This window comes from Panicum virgatum, chromosome 6K (assembly GCF_016808335.1).
Source record: "Panicum virgatum strain AP13 chromosome 6K, P.virgatum_v5, whole genome shotgun sequence".
NCBI classification, from domain to species: domain Eukaryota; kingdom Viridiplantae; phylum Streptophyta; class Magnoliopsida; order Poales; family Poaceae; genus Panicum; species Panicum virgatum.
The window spans coordinates 36,464,805-36,488,228 of NC_053141.1; the positions used below are offsets into that span (position 1 = coordinate 36,464,805).

Genomic DNA, 23,424 nt, shown 5'->3' on the forward strand with positions numbered 1-23,424 from the left:
AAGGCTAGAACGATGTGGACTGATGACCCTCCCACTAGTACTAAAAGCTGACTCAGATGCAACAGTTGTCACAAGAACAGTTGTCAAGAAGTTGTTAGGGAGGAGCTTGCCCTTACGATATGTCGTCATGAATATCCTCTATCAATGGTTAATCATACTGGTTTTAGTCGAGCAGCGGAGCACGAGCGGCAGTGGCCGGTGGGCGGCGGCCGTCGGGCTGTGGAGGACGGATGGCGAGGAGGAGTCGAAGTCGACCAGGGATGGCACATGGATGACGCGCACGAGCGGCAGCAGGTAGCGGCCACCGGGCGCTGGCCAAGTTGACGCGCACTCGCTCGATGCTCCCGAGCGGTGGCGGCGGCGACATGATGAGGAGTCGAGTGGAGAGAGTGAGTAGGGTTTGCCTGGGGGCTGGGATTATATACAGCTTAAGTGTTAGAGTTTCTTCGGTTGGACTTGGGCCTTGTTGAGCTACCTATTATATGAGCCAGAATGCATTTTTTTTTCTTTTTTCTGGGGCACCACGGATCCCTAGGGGCAAAAACGCCCCCCGTCCCCGCCCTGCCAGCCCTGCGGGGCCAAAATGCCCCCCATCCCTATAGTTCCTGGGGCGGATCCCCGTGGTTGACAGCTTGACCTGGATCCGCCCCTGCTAGGGTTGACATTAATGTTGACGATCTATGCATCACCGATCGCTATGTATGCATCCGATCCACTGCTTTATTTGGAAAAAAAATAAAAAGTGATATGACGATTTATTTAATTTGCCGTACGTAAAATGATGACAACCTGTTACAGTAGTGGATCCAAACTGACTAAACCACTCATGCACTGCCCCCTGACAATCTGTTTTGAAATTTTGATCATGCATTGCATTGCGATGATGAGTGCGCCTTTTGTTTTTCTCCTCTGTCAGTCTAAGTGTCTAACTAGCCATGCATAGAGTCATCAAGGTCGTTGTATTTTTTTTTTGAAAAAGGGTTAACCCTACTTTTAGAGAGAGCGTATAGCGAAATCCGGTACAGCAACGCTGGGGTTACCAGCTAGCTAACAGTCAGGAACAACAAAAACGAAGAAAAAATCATTGCAAGAATTAAACTCCTGCCCCTACACAACTGAGGAAAAACTGAAAAACCAATGTCAAATGAAATCCTCCACAGCCTCCCTCGGCCTCATCAGAAAAGACTCCACCCCGGCCGCGACCAGCGTCTTCTGTTCCTCCATCGCCTTCTGATCAGCAGCTCATAGCAGCATTCTCCACTTCTGTAAATAGGATAGTATTCTGATAATTAATTCAGACGGGTTACGAACAAACACCCCTTCAATTCTCAATTTATTTAAAGCTTGAACTTGCACCCAATGCAAAGCACAATTGCATAAAGAAACAACTTGAACTTGTATCTCGAAGCAACCAACGGAAGCCAATTTTCTAAAAAAATCATTCATGCCCACCAGAGTCCTGTCCTAACCCAGTGCCTCCTTGAAACAAGTCCAAAGCGTGCCATGCAACAATGAAAGAAAATATGATCAGTTGTTTCCACCACACGACACAAGGCGCATCTGCTATCTTCCTTCCATTTCCTCCGTTTAAGAGCATACCCCGAGGGAAATCTGTTCGAGAAACACATCCAAAGGAAAACTTCAATTTTCACGGGCAACTTGCTCTCCTAAACTAGCTGCATTCGTTTATTAACAACCCCCTAAAAACAAATGCCTATACAGCGATCTAGTAGAGAAAAACCCAGATTTATCTAATACCCAAACAACTTTGTGAGAAGCGTTACTGAAGTTGAAATCATGAAGAAGAGAGATAAGCTCCTCCCATTCCTTGAGCTCATCCGGCCCAAAGGCTCTTCAAAATCAAAACCCATGCCCCGGAAGACCAATAGTCTTTGACAAGAACATTTTTGTCCAAGCAACATCTATAAACTCTAGGAAATTTAAGACTGAGAGGGACCTCTGCGGCCTAGATATCATCCCAAAAAAAAAAGGGTGTTCATCCCATCAGCAACTTTCATAGCTAGTCGACCCACATTTAAATTTGTGTTTAATATTCATAATCCTCTGCCAAAATTGTGAACTCACCCCACCCCTTGCTCTTCGCAAAAGGTCTATTGGAGAGATATTTTGCTCTTAACCGGTCAATGCAAGGGTCACCCTCACTAGAGTTTATATAAATCTTCCACACCCACTTGACCATAACAGCATCGTTCATAATCCTAGTGTTAATTATGCCTAACTCCCCCCCCCACCCAAAAAAAAATCCTTTGGAATACACATCATTTTGTCATGTGATACCTGAATTTGCTCTCAGCCCCCTGCAAAAGAACTTTGACCTTATGGAATCCATTTGCTGATGCGTACTCTCATGGAGCAGGAACATCCCCATCATGTAAGTCAGTATGCTACTAAGAGAAGAATTAGTAAGCACCAGCCTACCCCCCATGCGATAAATGCTTGCCTTTCCAGGCTGCAGCTTATTCCTCATTTTCCCCACCATATCAGAGAAGGAACCCACCCCCAAGCTTTTGTTGCTAAGGCCTCCTCCAATAGTGGCCGAAATCATTGGCTGGCGTCAGATTTTCTCTGACGTGGAAGAGAGAGAGCATGAAAAAGCTACCAGCTAGCGAGCCTGCAATCGCTGATCGAGCACGCCTTCCAAAAAAACTCTCTCTGTGTGCCGCCGCATGCCGCATTCAATGCTCCACGTGAGCTGGTGATATTGCCTGCAGCTGGCGAAACCTTTGGAGGAGGCCTAATAGAAAGCCCCAAGTATTTCATTGGGAGCACCCCAACTTTACAATTCAGCATGTTTGCTATTCTCCATTGTTCCTCTTCCAGGACCCCAAACACCACCACTTCGTTCTTATGGTAATTGATTTTAAGCCCCAACATCCATTCAAAACAATATAAAAGAAATTTCATGTTTCTTATAGTGGAATCCTCACAATCCATGAGGATTACCGTGTCATCCGCATATTGCAGATGTGTAAACACCCCCCATCCTCCTGAAAAATGTGAGGTACAACTCCTTTGATAAACCCCGTTTCTATCTTTTTTACAGATATCATCAAGAACATCCACGGCAAGGTTAAACACAAGACGTGAAAGCGGATCCCCGTGCTTGTTGGGGACTGCTGAAGGTGGCTCACCGAAGGTTAGACAAAAACTAACTAGCCAATGATAATTCGTGAATTTCTTGTGCAGGACCAAAAGAACAAGCGAGGCGATGGTCTCCATAAGATGAACCTTGGGGGAACTGGAGGTCGGCCGAAGGTGCACTGATGACAGCCTTTCGCGGAGGTCAGAATCCGAAGTCCGGCTTGGAACCGCGTGAGAAGCATGATATAGGTTGGAGTGAGCAACTTGGACACTCCAACCTGGGGAAAAGACCAAAAACCCACTCCATGATCTCTGAACCTCTGCAAATGACGGAGGAGTATTGAAGGAATGATGTAATGAGATAGGGGTATAAATAGCACCCCTCCACAACACTGTAACGGGTTGAACATTTTTGAAATATAGTGCAGTTTACAATTGTGCCATTGTTCCCCGGTTCACTACTTTAGTTCATTCCCTTCTTTTCTGCTTGGGGTCATCACTCCGACCCCAACAGTGCCTAAGCCCTCTAAGTGTTTTGAAGTACCCCCTCCTTGCGACCATTATTGTTGATACAAACTTTACCACCCCTACGTCTTCATGATCCAACTTTGTAGCCAAGGATCGAACCCCTTTCTACTAGGGGCTTCTTCCACAAAGTTCCAATTAATAATGTCGTAAGCTTTTTCGTAGTCGATTTTCAAAAGAATCCCTTTCAGTTTTTTGGAGGATAGCTCGTGCATGACCTCATGTAGCATCACTGCAGGATCCAATTTATATCTCCCTATAACAAAGGCAAACTAGTTCCTACTGATGATGCTGTCAGCAAACGCCGAATTCCTTTCCATCAGTAGCTTGGCGAAAAATTTAAAACTCACATTCAATAAGCAAATCGGCGTAAACTACTTCACATTGTTGGCGTCTTTGACCTTTGGAACCAGAGTAATAACCCCACGATTAAGTCTAGATATGTCTAGCTCACCCAAGAAGAAATCATTCACCATAAGCAAAAATTCCTCCTTAATAGTATCCTAGAAGGTCCAGTAAAGCAATAAACATGCTGATGTTCTCCTTTTGTTTCTATTCTCAAATTTTCTAGCCCTTCCGTCTCTCTCAAACTCTCTCGCGCCAGCTACAGTCGAGAGAGGCAAAACCAGCCTCTGACTGCCCTTAAGGCTTTGCGAGGTAGTGGAGACCGCTGGTATGTCGCCGATCTGTCGCCGATCGAGGGTAGTCCTAGTAGATCTATGGTTAGATTTCTGGCGGTGCGGTTGAGGCGGTGGTGACGGCGTCGCCAAGAAATAAGGTCCTCTCGTGCTCTTCCCCCATCTCGGCGATGCTCTACTCTGATGTCGGCGACGAGTGCGTGGAGGGAGAGTTTGGCTTTGGCTCTTGTACAGGAGTCTCAGCTGGCATCCCTTCCACGACGAGACGGTGTTTGCGGCGTGTTTCATCGAAAGGGCTGCAACAGCTATAGGTTTCGAGAGTGGATTGACCTCGACCTTCCATCGGCGTTCGTCGACAGCAAGTGCTGATCCATTATCAGAGAGGCTTGGGGTGCGTCCCGCCAATGTGTCTTCGTCGACGGCTTTCATCCCGTGCATGGTGATGAGTAACAACTTTGGCTCGTTTCAAAGCCTCTCCATATCTGATGGCACGGAGGCTAAGGACCTTCTTATAATTTTTGTTTTCTCTAGGGGGCCTCTTCGTGTTTGTTGGGATAGCTGCCCCCCTGTATCCTGCTTTACGTTTTTCTTACCCAGTAATAGTAATAGCAATACAGATACATTTTATCAAAAAAAATTCTCCAATTTTGTATGCATCATCTATCGATTCATATATTTGGATGATTTATTCACACATTTTAATGTGCCTTTCATGAATGGATAACAGACGCATGCTGCATTCGTGAAAGCTGCTCCTTTGCAACATGGCGCAAGGTTACGAAAGAGTGCCCATCGTGGCATTGTCCATTCCGGAGAACAGAAGCACATTTGTAGGCCACACAGGTCAGCAAAAGTCCAGTAGGCCAGTCCACACACCTGACTCGCAAACCACTACCAACAGCTGATTGCAACAACTATATGAAAACGACAACTTCAATATTGCTCAATAAAACGCTAGAGGGACAACACACATGCTTGTCAAATCCAGGACAACAATACCAGTCCACACGGACCTAGTGCCAACTAGCGGCAATGCAAAGCAATGACAACTAATTCGACCACTACCAGCCTACTGTAGGGAAAGAAGCGAGCGGAAACGAAAGCAGCTACAATAATGGCGCAGCGCACAGCTTCAACGAGCACAGGGGCATCTAAAACAATGTTCTTCAAGAACAAGCCTCAAGGGTTACTGGCCCTCGACGGCGTCGCCTTTCGGGGCTTCTTTCCCCTCCTCAGCACCATCCTCCTGCACAGAGCAATTTCAGAGTTTTAGCAACTACAGGTGAGCACACAACAGAATAGACTATGAAAGGTGAAGCTGGCAGGGTGGAGGTACCGTGAGGTCAGAGGTCCAGAGGGTCAAGTTGTCCCTCAGGAGCTGCATGATCAGAGTGCTGTCCTTGTATGACTCCTCCCCAAGGGTGTCCAACTCGGAGATAGCCTCATCAAACGCCTGCAAATAGTAGTAGATCAATATCAATTTATCAATATTCCAATGAATTTTAGACATATAAGGCACAATATAAAAGTTCAGGCAACCCACACAGAAGATTCTGAGGTCCTTCGGCAGAGTAAACAAGGCATAGTTACAAATTGTTATCATTTGATAATGTGAGCACCAGATATTGCAACTCTCATCATAATCCCACAACATGAATAAGAGTGCTAATACAATGTCTAGCAATGACAGGGCAGAATGCAAAATGACACAAAACTTAAAGCACACCTATTAAATTAAAGTATGTTATGTGCAGCAAAGAACAAGTGTCTAGCAATCAAGGTGTTTAGTACTAAAACTGAATCGTGAACATATATGAGCACAAGCTCTACAATATGAGTATGACACGGCAATCAAGAACTTTATATATACTAATACTAAACAGTAAAGGGCAATAATGATCCTGTAACTTCTGGTTGTGTCCGTTAGCCCATGTTCAAGTGAACCGCAAACAGCATGTGCAAGTAAAATGAATGTGATAGAACGGTAGATGTGATACCAACCTGCTTTGCAAGATTGCAAGCTTTGTCTGGGGAGTTCAGAATCTCATAATAGAACACCGAGAAGTTAAGAGCGAGTCCAAGCCTGATAGGATGAGTAGGCGCCAGTTCAGCCAGAGCAATATCCTACACAACACAGAGCAGAATAGAGTTTCATAAATACTCAGATGTCTCGTCATCTTGTATGTGAAAAGATAGTGACCACCTATAGAAAGTAGTCATTAAATTCCAGCAACAAAATGAACAAACCTGAGCAGCCTTGTAAGCAACCATCGTGCTCTCGGCAGATTCCTTCCTCTCAGCACCGGTCTTAAACTCAGCAAGATACCTGCAATAATTTCAAAGGTAGACAAGTGTCATTCTTACTTCAGATTATAATATTCCATTACATATAGTAATGCATCTTTCCTAACCTGTGATAGTCACCCTTCATCTTGAGGTAGAAGACCTTTGACTCAGCAGCAGTAGAAGAAGGAACAAGGTGTGAGTCGAGCAGCTTCAGGATGCCATCACAGATATTGCTCAGCTCAGCTTCAATCTTGCCACGGTATTCCTTGATCAAAGTAACATGCTCCTCATTCTTACGGGACTCCTCCTTCTGTTCAATGGATGAGACAATGCGCCATGAAGCACGGCGAGCCCCAATCACATTCTTGTATGCAACTGACAGGAGGTTACGCTCCTCAACAGTGAGCTCTTCGACATCTACAGTCTTGGCCACCTTCTCCATATACTCAACCATCTCCTCATACCTTTCAGCCTGCTCGGCCAGCTTGGCCATGTAAACGTTCTCCTCCCTCGACATATTGGTCAAGTAAAAAACTTACTGCAACAACAGAAGGAACTGATAAGCCACTGCCAAGAGCTAGCAGGAAGGCCAAAACAACGGAGCGAGTAACCTAAATTATTCAGATATACAGTAAATGTGCATGGCTGGCCGTAAAAATAAGTCATTCGGCTCAATGATGTTTGCTGAGAACGTGCTGTGAGGCTGTGACTAAACATTTATGAGCAGCAAGATAGGGCCACAAATCTATTCCAACCAGTAGCATACATTCACACCATGAGGCATCAGCAATTAAACAAGCTAGCACAAAAGTCAGGTTCAAAATAGAAATTTGAATCCAAGCAAATTAGTGAATATAATTCTGTAATACCGAATCCATTTGAATCAAGCAAACCATCACACATTACAATATGATGCAAGAGACTAAAAGAATCCATGTCATATCCAATTTATAAGCCATCTATTTACATTATTACTGACTAACAGATCACTGAAATGGGACAGCCAGATCTAACCAGGACAGGTATAGAAAATGATTCAACAACAATAACACATTTTCTGCTGGTAAGGATAGAGTATCAGTGCAGGGGAGGAGGTGATGACCACACGTTCCCCGAGACACAAGGAAGGCTTCATAGTCTCGGGGTGACCTCTTGTAGGAGGTTGTGCCCAAGACCCGAGAAAGCTGGATGGTGCCTTAACTGCTAATTTACAACCGGTGTCTTGGAGTGAAACAGTTGATCCCCGACTGGCATCAATTTGAGTGGGTTTAGGTGTGCATGTACATCTTTCTATTGGGAAAGACCCGAAAATGATGCACAATTAAGATGGTTGGGTTCACTCTCAACTTAGGGCGTCCGCAATGGCTAGCTATTTAGCTAGCTAGATCTGATGTGGCAATGAAAAAGTAGAAGAGAGAGTAGTCACTAGCGACGAGCAAATAGCTAGTCTATTTCACGTAGCCCAAGAACATGTGAGAGGAGCGTGTAGATCCAATAGTATAAAATAATCTTTTTTTCATCTCTCACCTCCACATCAGCAGACTATGTAGCTAGTACTAGCTATTATCATTGTGGACGCTCTTAGAATGACATACATTTGAGGACAAATTTTAAATCTTAAAATCACATATATTTCATGACAGAGGTAGTATACCTCAACTCACGGTATATTAAATCAATGAAACCGTATCATTTATGGCGCCTCAAGACTTCAATTTTATTACAGCAGTTGTTCCAAGCTATAACATTGTACGGAGTAGGTGCAAGTTATAAATTGTATGTTGATAGAAAATGTCGTAGCAAACCCTTGGGCTGCTATTAATTCAAACCCATTTGTATTGCTTGGAGGTCAGCATGAGCTTCGGCTGCCACCATTGCCGGAGCTCGTGCGCGTTGCCGTCTGCGGTTGAGTTCAGCCACAGCCTTGCGGACGGCAGGAGGTGCGGCTGCTCCTTGTTCTTCTCGCCGAAGCCGACCACGGCGCTGAAAATTAGACCATCGCGGTATGACAGCATCGTGGCCGACCTGGCTACGTGGGGGCCCAGATGTTCGCCCATCTGCTCCCGCATCACGAAGTAGTCGATGAAGCCCTTGCAGATGCCGTCCCGGTCGTGCACGTAGATCTCCGGCACCCACGGCGACAGCCACTCGAACAGAACCTCCATGTGCCTCCTCAGGGGCCATAGAATCGTCTGCCCCAGCCCGTACTTCAGGGAGTAGCTGAAGCCGTACAGACGCCTCTTCGCCTTCTCGTCCATGCCGCTGGCTGCCGGCGCCAGCGACACCTGGGGCGGGTTGAAGAGGAATGCCGGCAGGTTGTTGTGCTTCCTCTTGATCATCATGTACCGCCCCACGTCCAGCGCCATGGACGCGCCCAGCGAGTGCCCCGCGAGCCAGACCACGCGGTTGGGGTTGGAGTCCAGGAGCTGCTCCACCAGCTCGCGCGCGTTGCGGAATCGGCTGGAGGAGTGCTGTCTGTTGAACAGGACTCTTAGGTTGAGGCCCATGTCGCCGAAAGATGTGGGATCCCGTGGCATGGTGCCACGGAAGGCGACGATGAAGCAGACGGGTGGGGGGGGGGGGGGGGGGGGGGCGCCGCCCGGGGGCGAGTACTTGAAGACGGCTCCATAGATGAACCGCGTGCCGTCTCCGGACATTTTGCAGCAGATGCACTTGCAGGGATGCTCGAGCTTGTCAAACAGCTGGAAGTGGAAGCTCTCCCACCACGCCGGCGCGAGCTCGTGCGCACGTTGGCGCAGCCTTATCTTGCTTCGATCGTTCTCCATGACGTAAATTCCATTAGTAAGGCAGGCGGCGATGCAGCGGCGGTGTTCCTGGTTGTCCCTGAAATTAAGTCCTCAAATTAATTAGCTTTGAAAAAAATTACCTTTCTATAAACGTGAATTTATAATAATATAATTACCACGCTGATGAAAAGAATTTAATTTTAGTAAACAGCATCTATCTATCTATATATATACAAACAGTGGAAGTAATTAATTATTTTAATTTTGATCGAGCGTATACATCATAATTAAGCTCCGCCTACTAGGCTAGCATGAGTACCGACGAGTGACGTGCATGCATATATATACCAGTCTATCGCAGCTAGGGGTGGTAATGGGCCATGGCCCTAATGGCCTCTTCACAGCCCAATAAAGCCCTTAAAATTTTTAGTTCAAAAATACATATGTTTAGAGCCCGGCCCTTTTAGGACCCGATCCTTAGATTTTCTAGTTCAAAATGTTGGGCCCTTTACCACCCCTAATCGCAGCCATCTTCGTCGGAGAAGAGCCAGTGCCAATTTCCATCATATGCATGGGGCCCGAGACAGCGAATTTGTCATCTGATGAGTCCATGACTGAGGGCACGCCGGCTATGATCGGCCAATACCCCTACTACCAAATGAGCAAGACACAGAGTAATGTATTAGAAGGTAATCCACATATAGTATTACATATATGGACGAGTTTTTTCTACACTTGCGTGTAGCTACTCTCATCATCAGTATCCCATCATGTGTATGTCCGCATACTCATTTATCACTTTGAGTATGTTCATATACTTATTCTAAGATATTACAAAGGTGTATACATGAAAATTTTCAAAAACAGCCATATTCTTTAAATATACTATGATTATACCTTAATATTAGTATATAAAATAAGTATGTCTATATACTCTATGTATGGTTACATACCAAACATATATATCATCATATATAACTAGCAAGGAGGCCCCCGCAAATAGCGCGGGTAGCTAGATATTTGATATTTTTTTATGTTACTGTTTCTATCTAAATTATTAGTCACTTTATTAGGTACGTATTATCTTTGTTCTACTTGAAACTAATCTAATTCAAATTAAATTTATAGAAAATAGTACCATCATCTATAAGGTCAAATTAGTTTCATTAAATCTATCATAAAATATATATTTATAGTGTATTTATTTGGTATTATGAAAATTAATATATTTTATTGTCCTGGTCAGTGAATAAAAATGTTCCACTTACGACAAAACTAAAGTGCTAAATAATTTTGAATGGATGTAATAACATTTGTATTCTACTCTAAAAAAAATTTACGCCAATATTATTGTTTGTGATGTCATTGTAATTGTTTTGTCCCAATATCCTAGAGGAAGGTAGCATCTATGTTTTTTTTCCACCATAATACTTTGTGGTATATAATTTTTTAGAATACCTCACGTAGAAACATAATTTTGATATTCATTGAAAGTAATACAAAAATTAAGCTTTCAATAGAAATATATTTGTTGTTTGACTGGTAGTGAATATTTTTGTCTGAAAATTGTAGTTACGATTAAAGATTACTCTTATTTTTTTTAAGAAGAAGATTTAGATGAGTGGCTTAATATACACTACTCTGAGATCATTAGAATTTAGTTTATGAATATTAGTCAAAAAACTTAATGAGTAGTGGATGCGTTATCTTTATTATTTTTCGTATCCAGCCTCTCCAATTGCTACAACAGATCTAAACATGCTCCCCTTGTTTTACGGCTGCTGCACCAATAAATTTGTTGTTATGCAAGCAAGGTATAGACCCTTGAGCTCGTTCTATTTGCTAAAATTACACCCAAGAAGCTCTGCCCGCTACACTTTAGTCAGTGAAGCTAGATGCATCTCAGATGGTCCGCGACTTACTATACATACCTGATCGGGGGCTGAGTCAAAGAAAAGCTCGGTATTCTCTTCAGCGTGAACTCGACCCGACCCGGCCACCAGGTCGGATTCTTTTATCCAAGCCCGGCCCGATATGTGGTCAGGTCGGATTAAACCCAATTTTTCATGTACAATTTTCGGGTCGGGCCGTTTTTTTTTTGGATTTTGGGTAAGAAAAGTCTAGCTCTATCCAACATATTGTTTCTTGTGGGTCGAAAATTTCTGTCCAAACTGGTCAACATATTGGTTGGATTGGGCATTTTGGACGTGTCGGGTCAGGTTCATTGGGTTGGACTGCCCATAATTAGGTATATCCATGTCAAATATTGGTCCCGAGTTGGTTTTTTTGGATCATATCACCACTTTTTCCCTACAACATGTTATTTTCTCATATTCAATAGGAATATATTTCTATTTTTGACTGTCATGAATAGTTTTGTATGAAAGTTTGGTTACGGTTAAAAATTTCTCTTTGTTTTTTATTAAGAAGAAGTTCTTTTGAGTGGCTCAATGTATACTATCCTGGTATCATTAAAATTTAATTTTTGAATAATTCCAGTTGCTAGTGATGACGAGCATGCTGCAGTGGCAATGACTTGCTAGGATGCATCATGTTGATACTCTCGTACAACATGGCTGCATCACCAAATTTTCATTCATATGCTCCTAATGTCCATGTGCTGGTTATTGTCACACTCCCCCAAGTTGAGCACTCTCAAGTACAATTGTTCTTCCCTTCAAAACCTTTTGCATGATTGATTGATGCTAGTTGTTGGCCAAGACAGTCTGTCTTTTCGGGCAACGATATATATATTTGCATACTCTGCCGCATGATTGATAATTTTTTCCCTTTTGCTTATGCCTTTTATCCACAAAATTGCAAATTAAATTGTTTTCTAAAATTAATATACACCAATTACTATTGTTTACTTATTAAGAAAAACTAACGGTGGGTGAGTACCGCGAGCAGAGATTCATGGGAACACCCGTTTTGAGATTCAGCTAGGGGTGTAACACACAGGATAGATCCCATCCGTGAGATAAACGGTGGACAAATGAGTTTAGATAGGTTGGGGCCGTTTGGAAGCGTAACACCCTATGTTCTGTGTGATGCTAGTTGTTGTATTCAGTCTGGTATCATCAACTGAGGGAGACCTATATCAGGATCCGATCATCCCCCACTTACACATTACTCTTCTATTCTACTTATTGGGGGGGGGGGGGCTTAGGTGTGAACGCGATGCCCTAGGATAGGCGCCGGGCGGCAAGTGGTGCCTACCGGCTCGGCATGGCCCAATTCTGAAGGGCAGACTTGTTCTTGTTCGGGATTGTACCCCGAGGGATCCCGTGATGTTCTGGGGTAAATTGGGATCCTTGTTTTGCCCTAAGTTTTTGCCCGGGGTCGCGGTTGCTCTTCTCCGTATTTGCCTAACACGATGGGAAGCGGCGGATGCTGGGGGCACCACACTATCCATCGCCAGTTGATGCGACGTGACCCCAGGGAGCCCCCTCCCAGCATGGTCACAGCGCCGTCTGTGGGCACGCCTCCCCTATAATCATGAAGTTTTATGGGGAAGGCGCGTCATTCTCGAGCCCTGTTATGCTGCACCGAGATGATGTATTAAATGTGCCGCCAGACTAACCGTTCTCCACGAAGGGATCACCCTACCTCTGAGGGACGTGTGACCTCCCCCGGTGCGGGGCCCTTCAATCCGAAGGGCTCCACACGTGCGTTTCATTCTAGACCATTACCTGGTGGCAGGTCGGAATGGCCTTTGAGTCTATCTACCCCATATCTATCTAGGGCTAAGGCGACCTATTCCCATGGCAATGAGAAAAACCAATAGTACTATTTTCTAACGCTAAAGGCCTAATGCAATAGATTTTGACTTGAATAGCACATGGATGAAAGATTGATTTCCAGCATATTTTTTTTGAAAAGTCTTTGACATTATAAACTTGGTCTATCCTATTTTAATTTCTAATTTAGCTATTTACTAATTCTTATTTAGCTATTTACTAATATTCAATATGGATTCTTTAAATTAATATGAACCGCTAGATCTTTTTAAAATCTAACCATTTAAATCCTTCTATTTATTAGGTTAACGTGGGAATTTCTCTTCGAGTTAGTCTAGACCGTTAGACCTTCATAAAATTTAATAAATCCTTCACTTTTTTAGATTAACGTGGGAATTTCTCTTCAAGTTAGTTTAGCCTGTCCGTTAGATCTTCATAAAATCTAACGATGTACTCTCTCCATATAGAAAATAGAAGATTTTTAGGATAACAACACGGTCTCCAAAGCATAACTTTGATTGCTTGTTTTTATAAAAATATTTGTTGAAAAGTGATATATATATATATATAAGTGATTTTTAAGAAAAATCTATTTTCATGGCTTTCACTTTTTCAAACTTAATAATTGAAAAGTTATTCATGATTTATATTTCCAATGGTTGACCCAAACCTTATCCAAAACGATATTCTTTTCCTATACGGAGGGAGTATATTTTTATCTTTTTTAATTAACGTGAGAATTTCTAAACTCTCTCGATATACATTGTGGCTTCCTTTAACACTCTCTTATATGTACCTATTTCTAAACCGAGTAAGGTTTCCACCTTAATTATTTGTTTAGTCCGTATTGTGTCATTGACATGTGAATCTTAGTCCATCACATATGCAAGTCGGACAACTCCTCTGTCCACGACTCAATCACGTAAATCCTTATACATTAAAATACGGACAACTATATGTATCTGATACCTATACCAACTTTGTCTGTAGCACGCATGGGGGCAGATTTGCAATCGAAATCCTAAGCAGAACCCGAACAAAATCAATCTGAATAAAAATTGGAAGCTGGGCAATTAATCAATATCTCACACTATCGCCATACGGTTTGTAGAGTGAGAGAGTAAAAAAATTGATGGTCTCATATAGATCTAGGAAAAATTTAAATTACCCGTACCAATGCACAAGCACTATGCTAGTTAATATAATAAATAGATGTCAATTGCTTTTCTAGTGGCAGCTGATCACAGCAGCGCACCATATACACATATCCTATTTTGTAAACTAAACTACACATCAACATATTCCTATAGCTAGATAGCTAGGATGGAGTACACCTTACGAATTCTACGTCATGGAAATAATGGAGTCTTTTTTTAGATTGGAAACAATAGAGTCCGAGTGTAACAAAACAATGGAGCCCAAGTCTAATAGGAAATAGGAAACATAAAATTTTAATCTAATATAGTTTTTTATGTGATATAGATTCTTTAGAATAATACATACCGTTAGATCTTCATAAAATTCAACGGTGCAAATTTTTCTCTTTTTTAGATTAACGTGAGAATTTCTAGACTCTCTCGGCGAACGTGGTGGCTTCTTTTAACACTATTGTATTAAGATAATAGATTCTAGTATGAACACATACTTCACATATATACTCTTCTTTGGATTAGATACGTCTTGTATCATGATATACACATGTGGGAGTAGCTACAAGCGAGTGTAGAAAGAAATTGTAGCTACTCCCATGTGTGTATCTCATGATACATGACGTATTTGATCCAACGAAGAGTATGTATGTGAAGTATGTGTTCATACTAGAATATCCATAATGATATATGTGTTGGGTATGTGATGAGTATGTGACCATACATAGAGTATATGGACATAAGATACACACGTGGGAGTAATTATAAGATACACACGTGGGAGTAATTATAAGCGAGTGTAAGGAATTTTCACCATAGGAAGACGACGAGCGGCAGTGGCACATATATAGAGAATCTGAGGTAACTTCAACGGCCGCACACTAAGAATTATATATCTCAGCTGTTCCCTAAACTAAACTACAAGTCTGCAACGATCTAGATAACTGGTGAGTATTTAAACTTGAGCAATTGAATATGACGATTCGAGACTCAATCTGTTGGTAGGCTCATGTTAACGGAATTAATCCGACCTCTCTCTCTCTCTCTCTCTCTCTCTCTCTATATATATATATATATATATATATATATATATATATATATATAGAGAGAGAGAGAGAGAGAGAGAGAGAGAGAGAGAGAGAGAGAGAGAGTCCCGCTTAAGTTGATTATAATAATCAATATGTTATGGCTTTGACACTTTTCTTTTTGAAAATAGGATCCGGCCTATGCGATCACTCAAAGCCAATTCCTTACATTATTCTTAACTTAAGGGCTGAACACAAATAAAAAGGAAATAAATGAGCACACATGTATATGTATCAGGGACGACCTAATCAAAATTCATATGAATAGAGTATACTCCGTAGCTGGCCACAGAATAAGTTATTTTGTAGCCACTCCGTTTGACTCCGTTTGGGCATTTACCCCTGGCCGCGTGCTGCAAGCACTAATTAGTGCGTGCAAGGACCTATAGTAATTAATTCAGGTTGATTAGTGCACGGCTGTTTTGGGAATTCGATTTAACGGTTATGGCGTGCCCGCAAGCTAGTGGACTGGCTTACCATAATATTTGAACATGGTTTGTATACACTTGGTTTGCATGTGTACGTGATAATTTTCGGGGTTTTTTAAGGCTTGTGCATGTCGTGTTACAAGAATACAATGCAAGCTACAATGAGAATATGCATAGATTTGCCATCAAACTTTTCTTTAACAACAAATTACTATAATGGTAACAAAAATTTACCATATGAAATAGTTGCGAGAATTCAAATATCTTGAGATGATAAATTAGCATCATGATGTTCTCGGGAACAAATTACGATAATGCCAGCACCAGTTTGCCGTATCATTATTATGATAATTCAAATATTATTTACCACAAGTTGTTCTGTGGAAAGTAAATAAGATAATTTACCATAAAATTGTTATGGCAATTTAAATGACTTAATATGATAATTAGGATCATAAGTTACCGTAATTTGGTGTTAAACTGTTCTGAGAAACCAGTTACTATAACGCTGACACCAATTTACTATGAAATGGTTAGCATATTTTGATTGGCTTGAGACTATAATCAGGATGGACTTCTCACTATTTTGCATCGAGAGGTTCCCAGGAACCTTCTAGCACAATTCTCTAAAGTATTTCATTATCAATTTTATTCCTATAACAAATTATGGTAGCTGTCCCTACAATGTCTTTCATATTAACCAGCTTATCACTATAGTAACTCGATCGTTTCTGAAAACAGCTTGATGCCAACTCTCCATCCAAATTATTATCATCTAGAGATTTGAGTTCTTATAAGTATTTTGTGGTAAATAAATTTGACTCACTAGTAAAGTAACTACTTATTTGTTCTAGTTCTACATAAGCTTGACGCCAAACTTACTCCTTGTCTCCTTGTGAGAATAATACTACCGTGTCAAGGCAATTGTAGTTCGGATGTACTAGTTCTACATGTATGCTCACAGCCCACTTTAGTTCAGGCATTCTCGTAACAGATAAGCACATGCGCATACACTAAATAATGTTCATGTATTCTCGTGAGCCATCCAGCTCACTTGCTTGCATGCACCCTCCGAGCCCACATGAATTTGATTTACGGAAATCACGCTCTGAGCCAATCAACGTGAATTAACAGACGCATTAAACCACCAATGCTATAATGAGGGTCATCAGCTCTGCTGGCCGGATTTCTTATTCCAGCTCAGCTCGTGTGCAATTAAATGGACGCGGACCACAGTGGCTACAAAGTAACTTATTCTATGGCCGACTACAGAGTATACTATATATGAACATGTTAAGAGAAACTAGACTACATAAATCACCCAGATAACTTAATTCATCTGGTTGGGGGTGGGATGAGTGTTTCTGTTGCAGCTCTACATTGCCTACCATGAGCTAAGCATTCGTGGGGGTATGCAGAAGGTTGACACTTGAAGCAATATAATGCTTAGTTTTGGGTTTTCGCCAAGAGTATGGATGTTGATCCTATGTCATGTGGGTACTGTTGAACTCCTTTGTAGGGTGTAAACTATTCAAATAGCCCCACTCATGAAAAAAAATTGAGCTCACGAGATCTATTTGATAAATTATGCATAAGCTTGATGCTTTGATGCAGTATGTTAGCTTGAGTCTCTCACTATGAGAATTTTAAGGATCGAGCTCAAAAAGGGCCGGACTCATATTCTATATGTTTTTGAGTTGAGAATGATTAAAGGCTGAGTTGGATTGTGAAGAAAGAATTAGGACCATAATCCATTACCATCTCTAGCTTTACCTTCATTGAGGATAGTGCTACAGTTGAGGAGTAGACGACCAGTAGTAGATACATTGGATGGTATATTCTTGGGCGTGATCTCACTGTTCTCCTATTTTGCTTATTTAATATATATCGTACGAGAGCGATGAAGCCTTCCAATTCAGCTCAGTGTGGATAGTGGATTAATTAAAGAGAAGCCAGCGAGAGTGTTTGATCATATGATTGGATCTGTTACTACTGTTAGTGAGATGGCCTGGCGAGATGTGGGAAATTAAACAAGTGATCGATGCCAATAATCTTAACCAGCAACAATTTTTGTAAGCGTTGACTCACAAGTCGCGTGACGACTTGTGAATAATCGAGGAAGAGATCATCGATCAGATGCCAACTGACATAGATCCGCACCACGGACCTAAGCAACAAGCTATACGTACCTCTAAGGCTCTAGCTGATGATCGCGCGATCAGCACGCACATACCTCAGGGAGGGGCGCTGGACGGGGAGGTGGCGGTGGCGGATCTCGGGGAGGGGCGCTGGACGGGGGGCGGGAGCTTGGGGAGGAGCTCTGGAACGGGGGGGGGGGGGGGGGGGGGGAGGGGAAGGAGGACGAGGGGGTGTCGCGGGGCAGGGGAAGGAAATCCCCTCGCTTATCGGGTGCACGAGGAGAATATTCTTTCGCGTTGTATCCAAGATTCCAAGACAAGCGGCCACACAAGCGAAAAATAAGCAAGCCGTTTGGGTGGGATGTTGGATTATTTCCATCCACATTTGGATTATAAGCGAATACAAACACCCCCTACATATTTTCTCTGGTGGACTTTTCGATATATAGATCCCAGGGTGGGCATAATTAACCGAGAATTAAAATTCAAACCGAAAAAATTGGTTTCCTATTCAATTCCAGAAAGCATGGAACCAAAATAACCAGAAAAAAATCGGCTCCTACTGTTGGTTAACTGAATTAACTGAAAGAACCGAATTATATAAAACCTGCTTTTTGTAGGAGTATATTTAGTTTATATATGTGTCATATTTCAATTGCTATGTATTTCTCTTACTCTATCATTATTGCTCTCTTCTCAATTATTATTCTCAAAATAGAGGGAGTATTGTCTAAATTTACTATAGAACATGTACTCCCTCCGTTCCAAAATATAGGTCGTTTTGGCTTTTTTAGATTCATAGTGTTTCTTATATATTTAGATATAACATATGTCTAGATACATAGTAAAATATATGAATTTAAAAAAGTCAAAACGACCTACATTTTGGAATTGAGAGAGTATATTTTTTCTTGTCATCTTACCTTCTGCTAAAATTTTTTGGTTAGTTTAGTTAGAACCAAAATCGAATCAAAATAATCGAGAACTGAAATTTCTTGGACCGATCTGCTTTTATTTTTAAGAAACTGAATTTTATAAAAAAACTGAACCAAATCGAATCGAAAAATCGAATACCCACCCTTGAATATATAGATCGAGACTCGAGAGGAAGAAGAAGAGGGCGCTAATAATTTCCTCCCACAAGTCCTTGTGGTGGACTCCACGCACGGCTACCGGCGTCTTATCCTAAACGCACGGCCCAGCCTGTTGAGTGGCCACCGGGATTCCTATACATCTTGGCTGACCTGCCGGGGCGCCCTGTGCCCGAAGATAAACAGCGACGCCACGTGACCAGTGGGTTCCATCTGCGTTCTGATCCTCCAATAGTAAGCATGACGATGACTAGAAGCGAGGCCGGATGTGGTGGCAGTGTGTCACCCGGGCCGTGATAACTGTGGCCCGGCCGCGCGTCGCTAGCTGTATCTGTATGTGCTGACGTGTGTGGATCGGAGAGAGCAGACGTGGGTCTGATTGGTTACCCGAATATGGGCTGGCCAGGCCACTGGGTGCAAGCGCGGCACGATTACCTCGGGTAGGGCCTGGCTGGCTAGATGCAAAAGGCGTCTCGGGGCCTGGCTCGCGGGAGAAGGGAAAATTGGGCGTTTTTCGGGAGCCTGACTCTGCGCGTGCAAGTCGTGGGCACACGGCGATCGCAACACGCTGTCAGCATGGATGTGCGGCCAGAAATGCATGCAATCAATCGGTTTTTTCACATGGCCTGCACTAGTAAAAAACCGATTAATCGAGACGCTTTAAAAACGGCTCGGCCGCCTCCGTTAATGGTGGTCGGGTTGCCGGCCTCACAATCACCGCGGTTAATACATTAACTAAGGCATGCAACCTAAGGAAACTGTCTCAGTTAATAGGACATTAATCGAGGTGGTACACTTTAACAAAACCACCGCGGTTAAAGGACAATTAACTGACGCGGTTTTGTTACTGTACCCGCCTCGATTAAGTATCCTATATAACAGTACATCCCCCTCTCTTCTTTCCCGTGGCTTCGACTCCATTTTTGTGTATTTTGAGCTCAAAACACTAAAATTGGCCATTTTAGAGGGGGACGTTTTGCCCTTGAATTTGGTGGAGCCTCCACCGTGGAGGGGCACCGCAAGAGGTTCATTTCTTACTCTCCTCCTCTCTTTTTGGTTGATTTAGTTGCTTTTTGGTCTAGATCTAGATCTAAATGGAGGAGAGAGAAAATCGGATCCGGATTTTGTAGATCTGCTTATCTGACTCAAGTTTCTCGCTGTGTGCGAGGTCTCGTTCATAGACAGGGCAAAGTGGATGTACACAATACCAAGGGTTGGCAACGATCTGATTTTCCTGCAATATGTGAGAAAATTTGTTGCCACAGCGAAAAAGCATTGTGTGAGTCTCGTTCGGGAGCGCACAATTTGTCCGTGCGATAGCTGTCAGAACAAACTTTTCCATGAAGACAGCGTGGTGCAATCTCACTTAATCCGCCATGGTTTCGTCGAGAAACACTGTCTGGAAGTTTCACGGCGAAGAAGATCCGAGTGTCACATGTGCATTTGAACGAAACTCGTCGACAACAACCTCGCCGGTGAATGAAAGAGGACAACAACCCTCATCAGTAGCAGCAGCAGCAACAGCGGCAGTGATAGTAGTGCGAATCATGATTACATCAACATTGATGAACTTTTTCGGGACATGGCAATCAATGATGGTGATGAGAACGGTGATGAGCAGGGTGATTTGTTGGGGCTCTAAGATGTAGAGATTTTTGAAAACCTTGCTAACTGGATGGAAGAATTTCAAGAAGATGAAGTAGGCAGCAATTGATCTGTTGTATAAGGACTGTCCAAAGCATTAGACGGCGTTGCATTTTAACCTCCAATTGCTGATGCTGAAGTCTCGCCATTGGTGGTCCGACACTAGCTTCAACAACCTGTTACGTATGCTTGCTGATACATACCCAGAGGGTGACAATGTGCCCATCAATACCTATCAAGCGAAGAAGATGATCCGGCCAATGTTGATGAAGTTTAAAAAGTTCCATACGTGCCCTAACCATTAACCATTGTATCCTGTATCGGTGGAGGTATGAGAATTTATTAACCCAGATGGTTAAATTATAAAAACTGTCTCCATTAATATTTATTAACGGAGGTGGTTATGTTAGAAAAATCGATTCAGTTAAACTATTAATTGAGGCAGTTGGCTGACCGCCTCAGTAAGTCAATGATTAACTGTGGCCTTGCATCCGAGGTGGTTGCAAAAACCACCTCAGTTAAGCCGTGTTGCTCGCCTCGGTTAAAAATTCTGTAGTAGTGCTGACCGGAACGAACCAAGCAACCAAAGGTCATGGAGATGCGAGCCTGGCTGACGGTGGCCTGGTTCCGTGGTGCGAGCCTGGCCTAACCGAGAAAGGAACCAATGAGACCCTGAGGCCTTTTTTAGTTGCACATGTGAAGTTTTTAAAATGGAATTTTTTCACGTTTGAAGTATTAAATATGGACTAATCACAAAACTAATTACGTACAAAACTCGACTGTAAACTACGAGACGAATTTAATAAAACTAATTAATCTAGCATTAGCACATGGTACTGTAGCAATTACTGTAACAATTTAGTATCTAATCATAATCTAATTAGGCTCATTACATTCGTCCCGTAATTTACAAGCAAGCTATGCCATTAGTTTTTTATTTTATCTAGATTTAATACTCATGCATCTAAATTTCTCATTTGATAGGATAATTTTGAAATTTTAAATTTTACAACTAAACAAGACCCGTTTTCCATTTGGCATTCGTCGCCGGAGACCTGAACCTGCTGATGGAGACGTCAAGGCGGCAACCGTGAGCGCGGTCTTCTATACTCCCTCTTCTCCATCAAACCGTGAGCACAAATCGGCCGCCGCTGCCATCTTAGGCAGTGGGCAATGCTCTGCTTCTTGTTAGCTATTTCTGTATATATATTATAAAAACCGAAAAAATTTAAAAACTTTTCTCATTCAATTTGGGCCCACCTTACTCCTCACGTTGGATCCAACTGTTAGGGTGGAGGGGGATGGGAGGGAGGGAAGATTCATAAAAACTGCGAGTTAAAGCATGTTTCTATCGAAAACTTAATTTTTTCTCACCCAACACTCTGCCTACCCGCCCGCCGTCTTTCCTCAGTCCGTGTCGATCGCGCCTCCAGTCCTGCCGCGCTGACCGCGCCGCCCCTCCCTGTAGCTTGCAACCCTTTCCATGATTCCATCCTCGTACGTTCGATCCACCAAAGCAGTGCGACAGGACCGGTGACCCCATTCACCTCCAGTCCTCGTGTATCTCGGCTCGCCGGTCTAGGCACAGCGCATGCGCTCCGTCGTCGTCATCCTCGTCCTTGTTGGCGGGGTCGACCAAGTAGGCTGCGGTTTGTTTCAGGAGCATTGGAGGTTCTTGGCCCGCCGTCCACCAAGCCGCATGCGCCCGGTAGGGCGGTAGCTACATGTCGTCATCCTCGTCGTCGTTAGGAGGGGATCCGCCAAGTCGCCGGCGCCGGCAATGCGACTACGGCTGCCACAAGAACGTGCAGGGGCACTGGTGCTCCCCATCAACAGGTTCCCCCGCAACCTGGACTGGAGGGACCATGGTATGGTATGGTTGGCCCTCGTCAAGATCCACGCACGTCCTCCCCGGCTCCACTACCTAACCAGCACCGGCGGCCTCATCAAGATCCAAGTTCATCCTCTTTACTGCAGCTATTCCTCAATACTGAACTGTCATCAATTTCTATTTTTTTCTGCCACTTGCAGATTGTGTTACGTGTTTGGATTGCTTAGCAATTTTATTAGCATAGAGCCACGAACAAAGCTCCTATACAGAGGAATGTCGCAAAAATCTAGCTTGTTGATTCAAAGGTAAATTTTGTGAATTCGAATGGGTTCTAGATATGTACAACTATTAGCTCTAACCGGGACAAAAGACCCCTACACTCTAGCCGTCCCGGGTCCAACGGCGGCCGTAACAAATGTAGGGATCAAAGACTTGTTCTGTAGTAGTTGGCCAACAATTTTTGGACGCTCAACCAATAGGTGTGTATCGACCTAAGCTACGAGATAGTAGCAACGTCTATAATAGTACATGTTTTTGAAATTTATTTTGAATATTAATTTTATTAATATATAATTTGATGCATTTTCAAATTAAGACCTAAAAATAGATTTTTTAAATCACGTGTGTGTCACACGTTCGTCTATGCTATTTTTGGAGAAGGATCTCGGATCGGTCAGGAGACCGATTCCTATGCCTCCTAACGTGTCCTGAGTCCTGACGGGGCACGCCAGCTGTTCATTAGATGTGAGCATCCTCTCGCGCAACTCTATATAAAGAGAAGGGAATCTGCCAGAGTATACTGTTCTCGTCTCCTATGCGAGTTAATCCGCGTCTTCTATAACTCTTTTCTTAAATAGTGCACTGTGCTCCCACAGACCCTAGCTCTTCCGATCAGAGAGGCGCTGAAATGAGAGAAACCAGCCTGCAACGCTGCCCTCGTCCTCGTCGCCACTGCGCCTCTACCCTGACTCTGCCCACCTGGTCGTCGACCTCAACCTGGCCAGCCGTCAATCAAAGCCTA

General features: G+C 43.1%; 2 protein-coding genes across 2 annotated transcripts in view; both read right to left on the bottom strand.

Annotated features, from left to right (window-relative positions):
- Positions 1-5,180: 5,180 nt before the first annotated feature.
- LOC120712411 (14-3-3-like protein GF14-C) overlaps positions 5,181-23,424 on the bottom strand; it is a 41,679-nt gene continuing 23,435 nt past the window's right edge. Inside the window, exons 2-6 of the mRNA XM_039998188.1 lie at positions 6,677-7,089; positions 6,513-6,591; positions 6,267-6,389; positions 5,602-5,718; positions 5,181-5,511 (exon numbers count right to left, since the gene is read on the bottom strand). Coding sequence (XP_039854122.1) covers positions 5,452-5,511; positions 5,602-5,718; positions 6,267-6,389; positions 6,513-6,591; positions 6,677-7,068 — 771 coding nt within the window. The 5' untranslated portion in view covers positions 7,069-7,089 and the 3' untranslated portion in view covers positions 5,181-5,451. The remainder of the gene's footprint in view (positions 5,512-5,601; positions 5,719-6,266; positions 6,390-6,512; positions 6,592-6,676; positions 7,090-23,424) is intronic.
- Positions 8,160-18,023, bottom strand: LOC120712410 (GDSL esterase/lipase At4g10955-like). Its single transcript, XM_039998187.1, has 4 exons — positions 17,933-18,023; positions 9,827-9,946; positions 9,647-9,660; positions 8,160-9,395 (listed from the first exon to the last, which is right to left on the bottom strand). Exons 2-4 carry the CDS (start codon positions 9,908-9,910, stop codon positions 8,375-8,377), a joined length of 1,119 nt encoding a protein of 372 aa, XP_039854121.1. The 5' UTR covers positions 9,911-9,946; positions 17,933-18,023; the 3' UTR covers positions 8,160-8,374.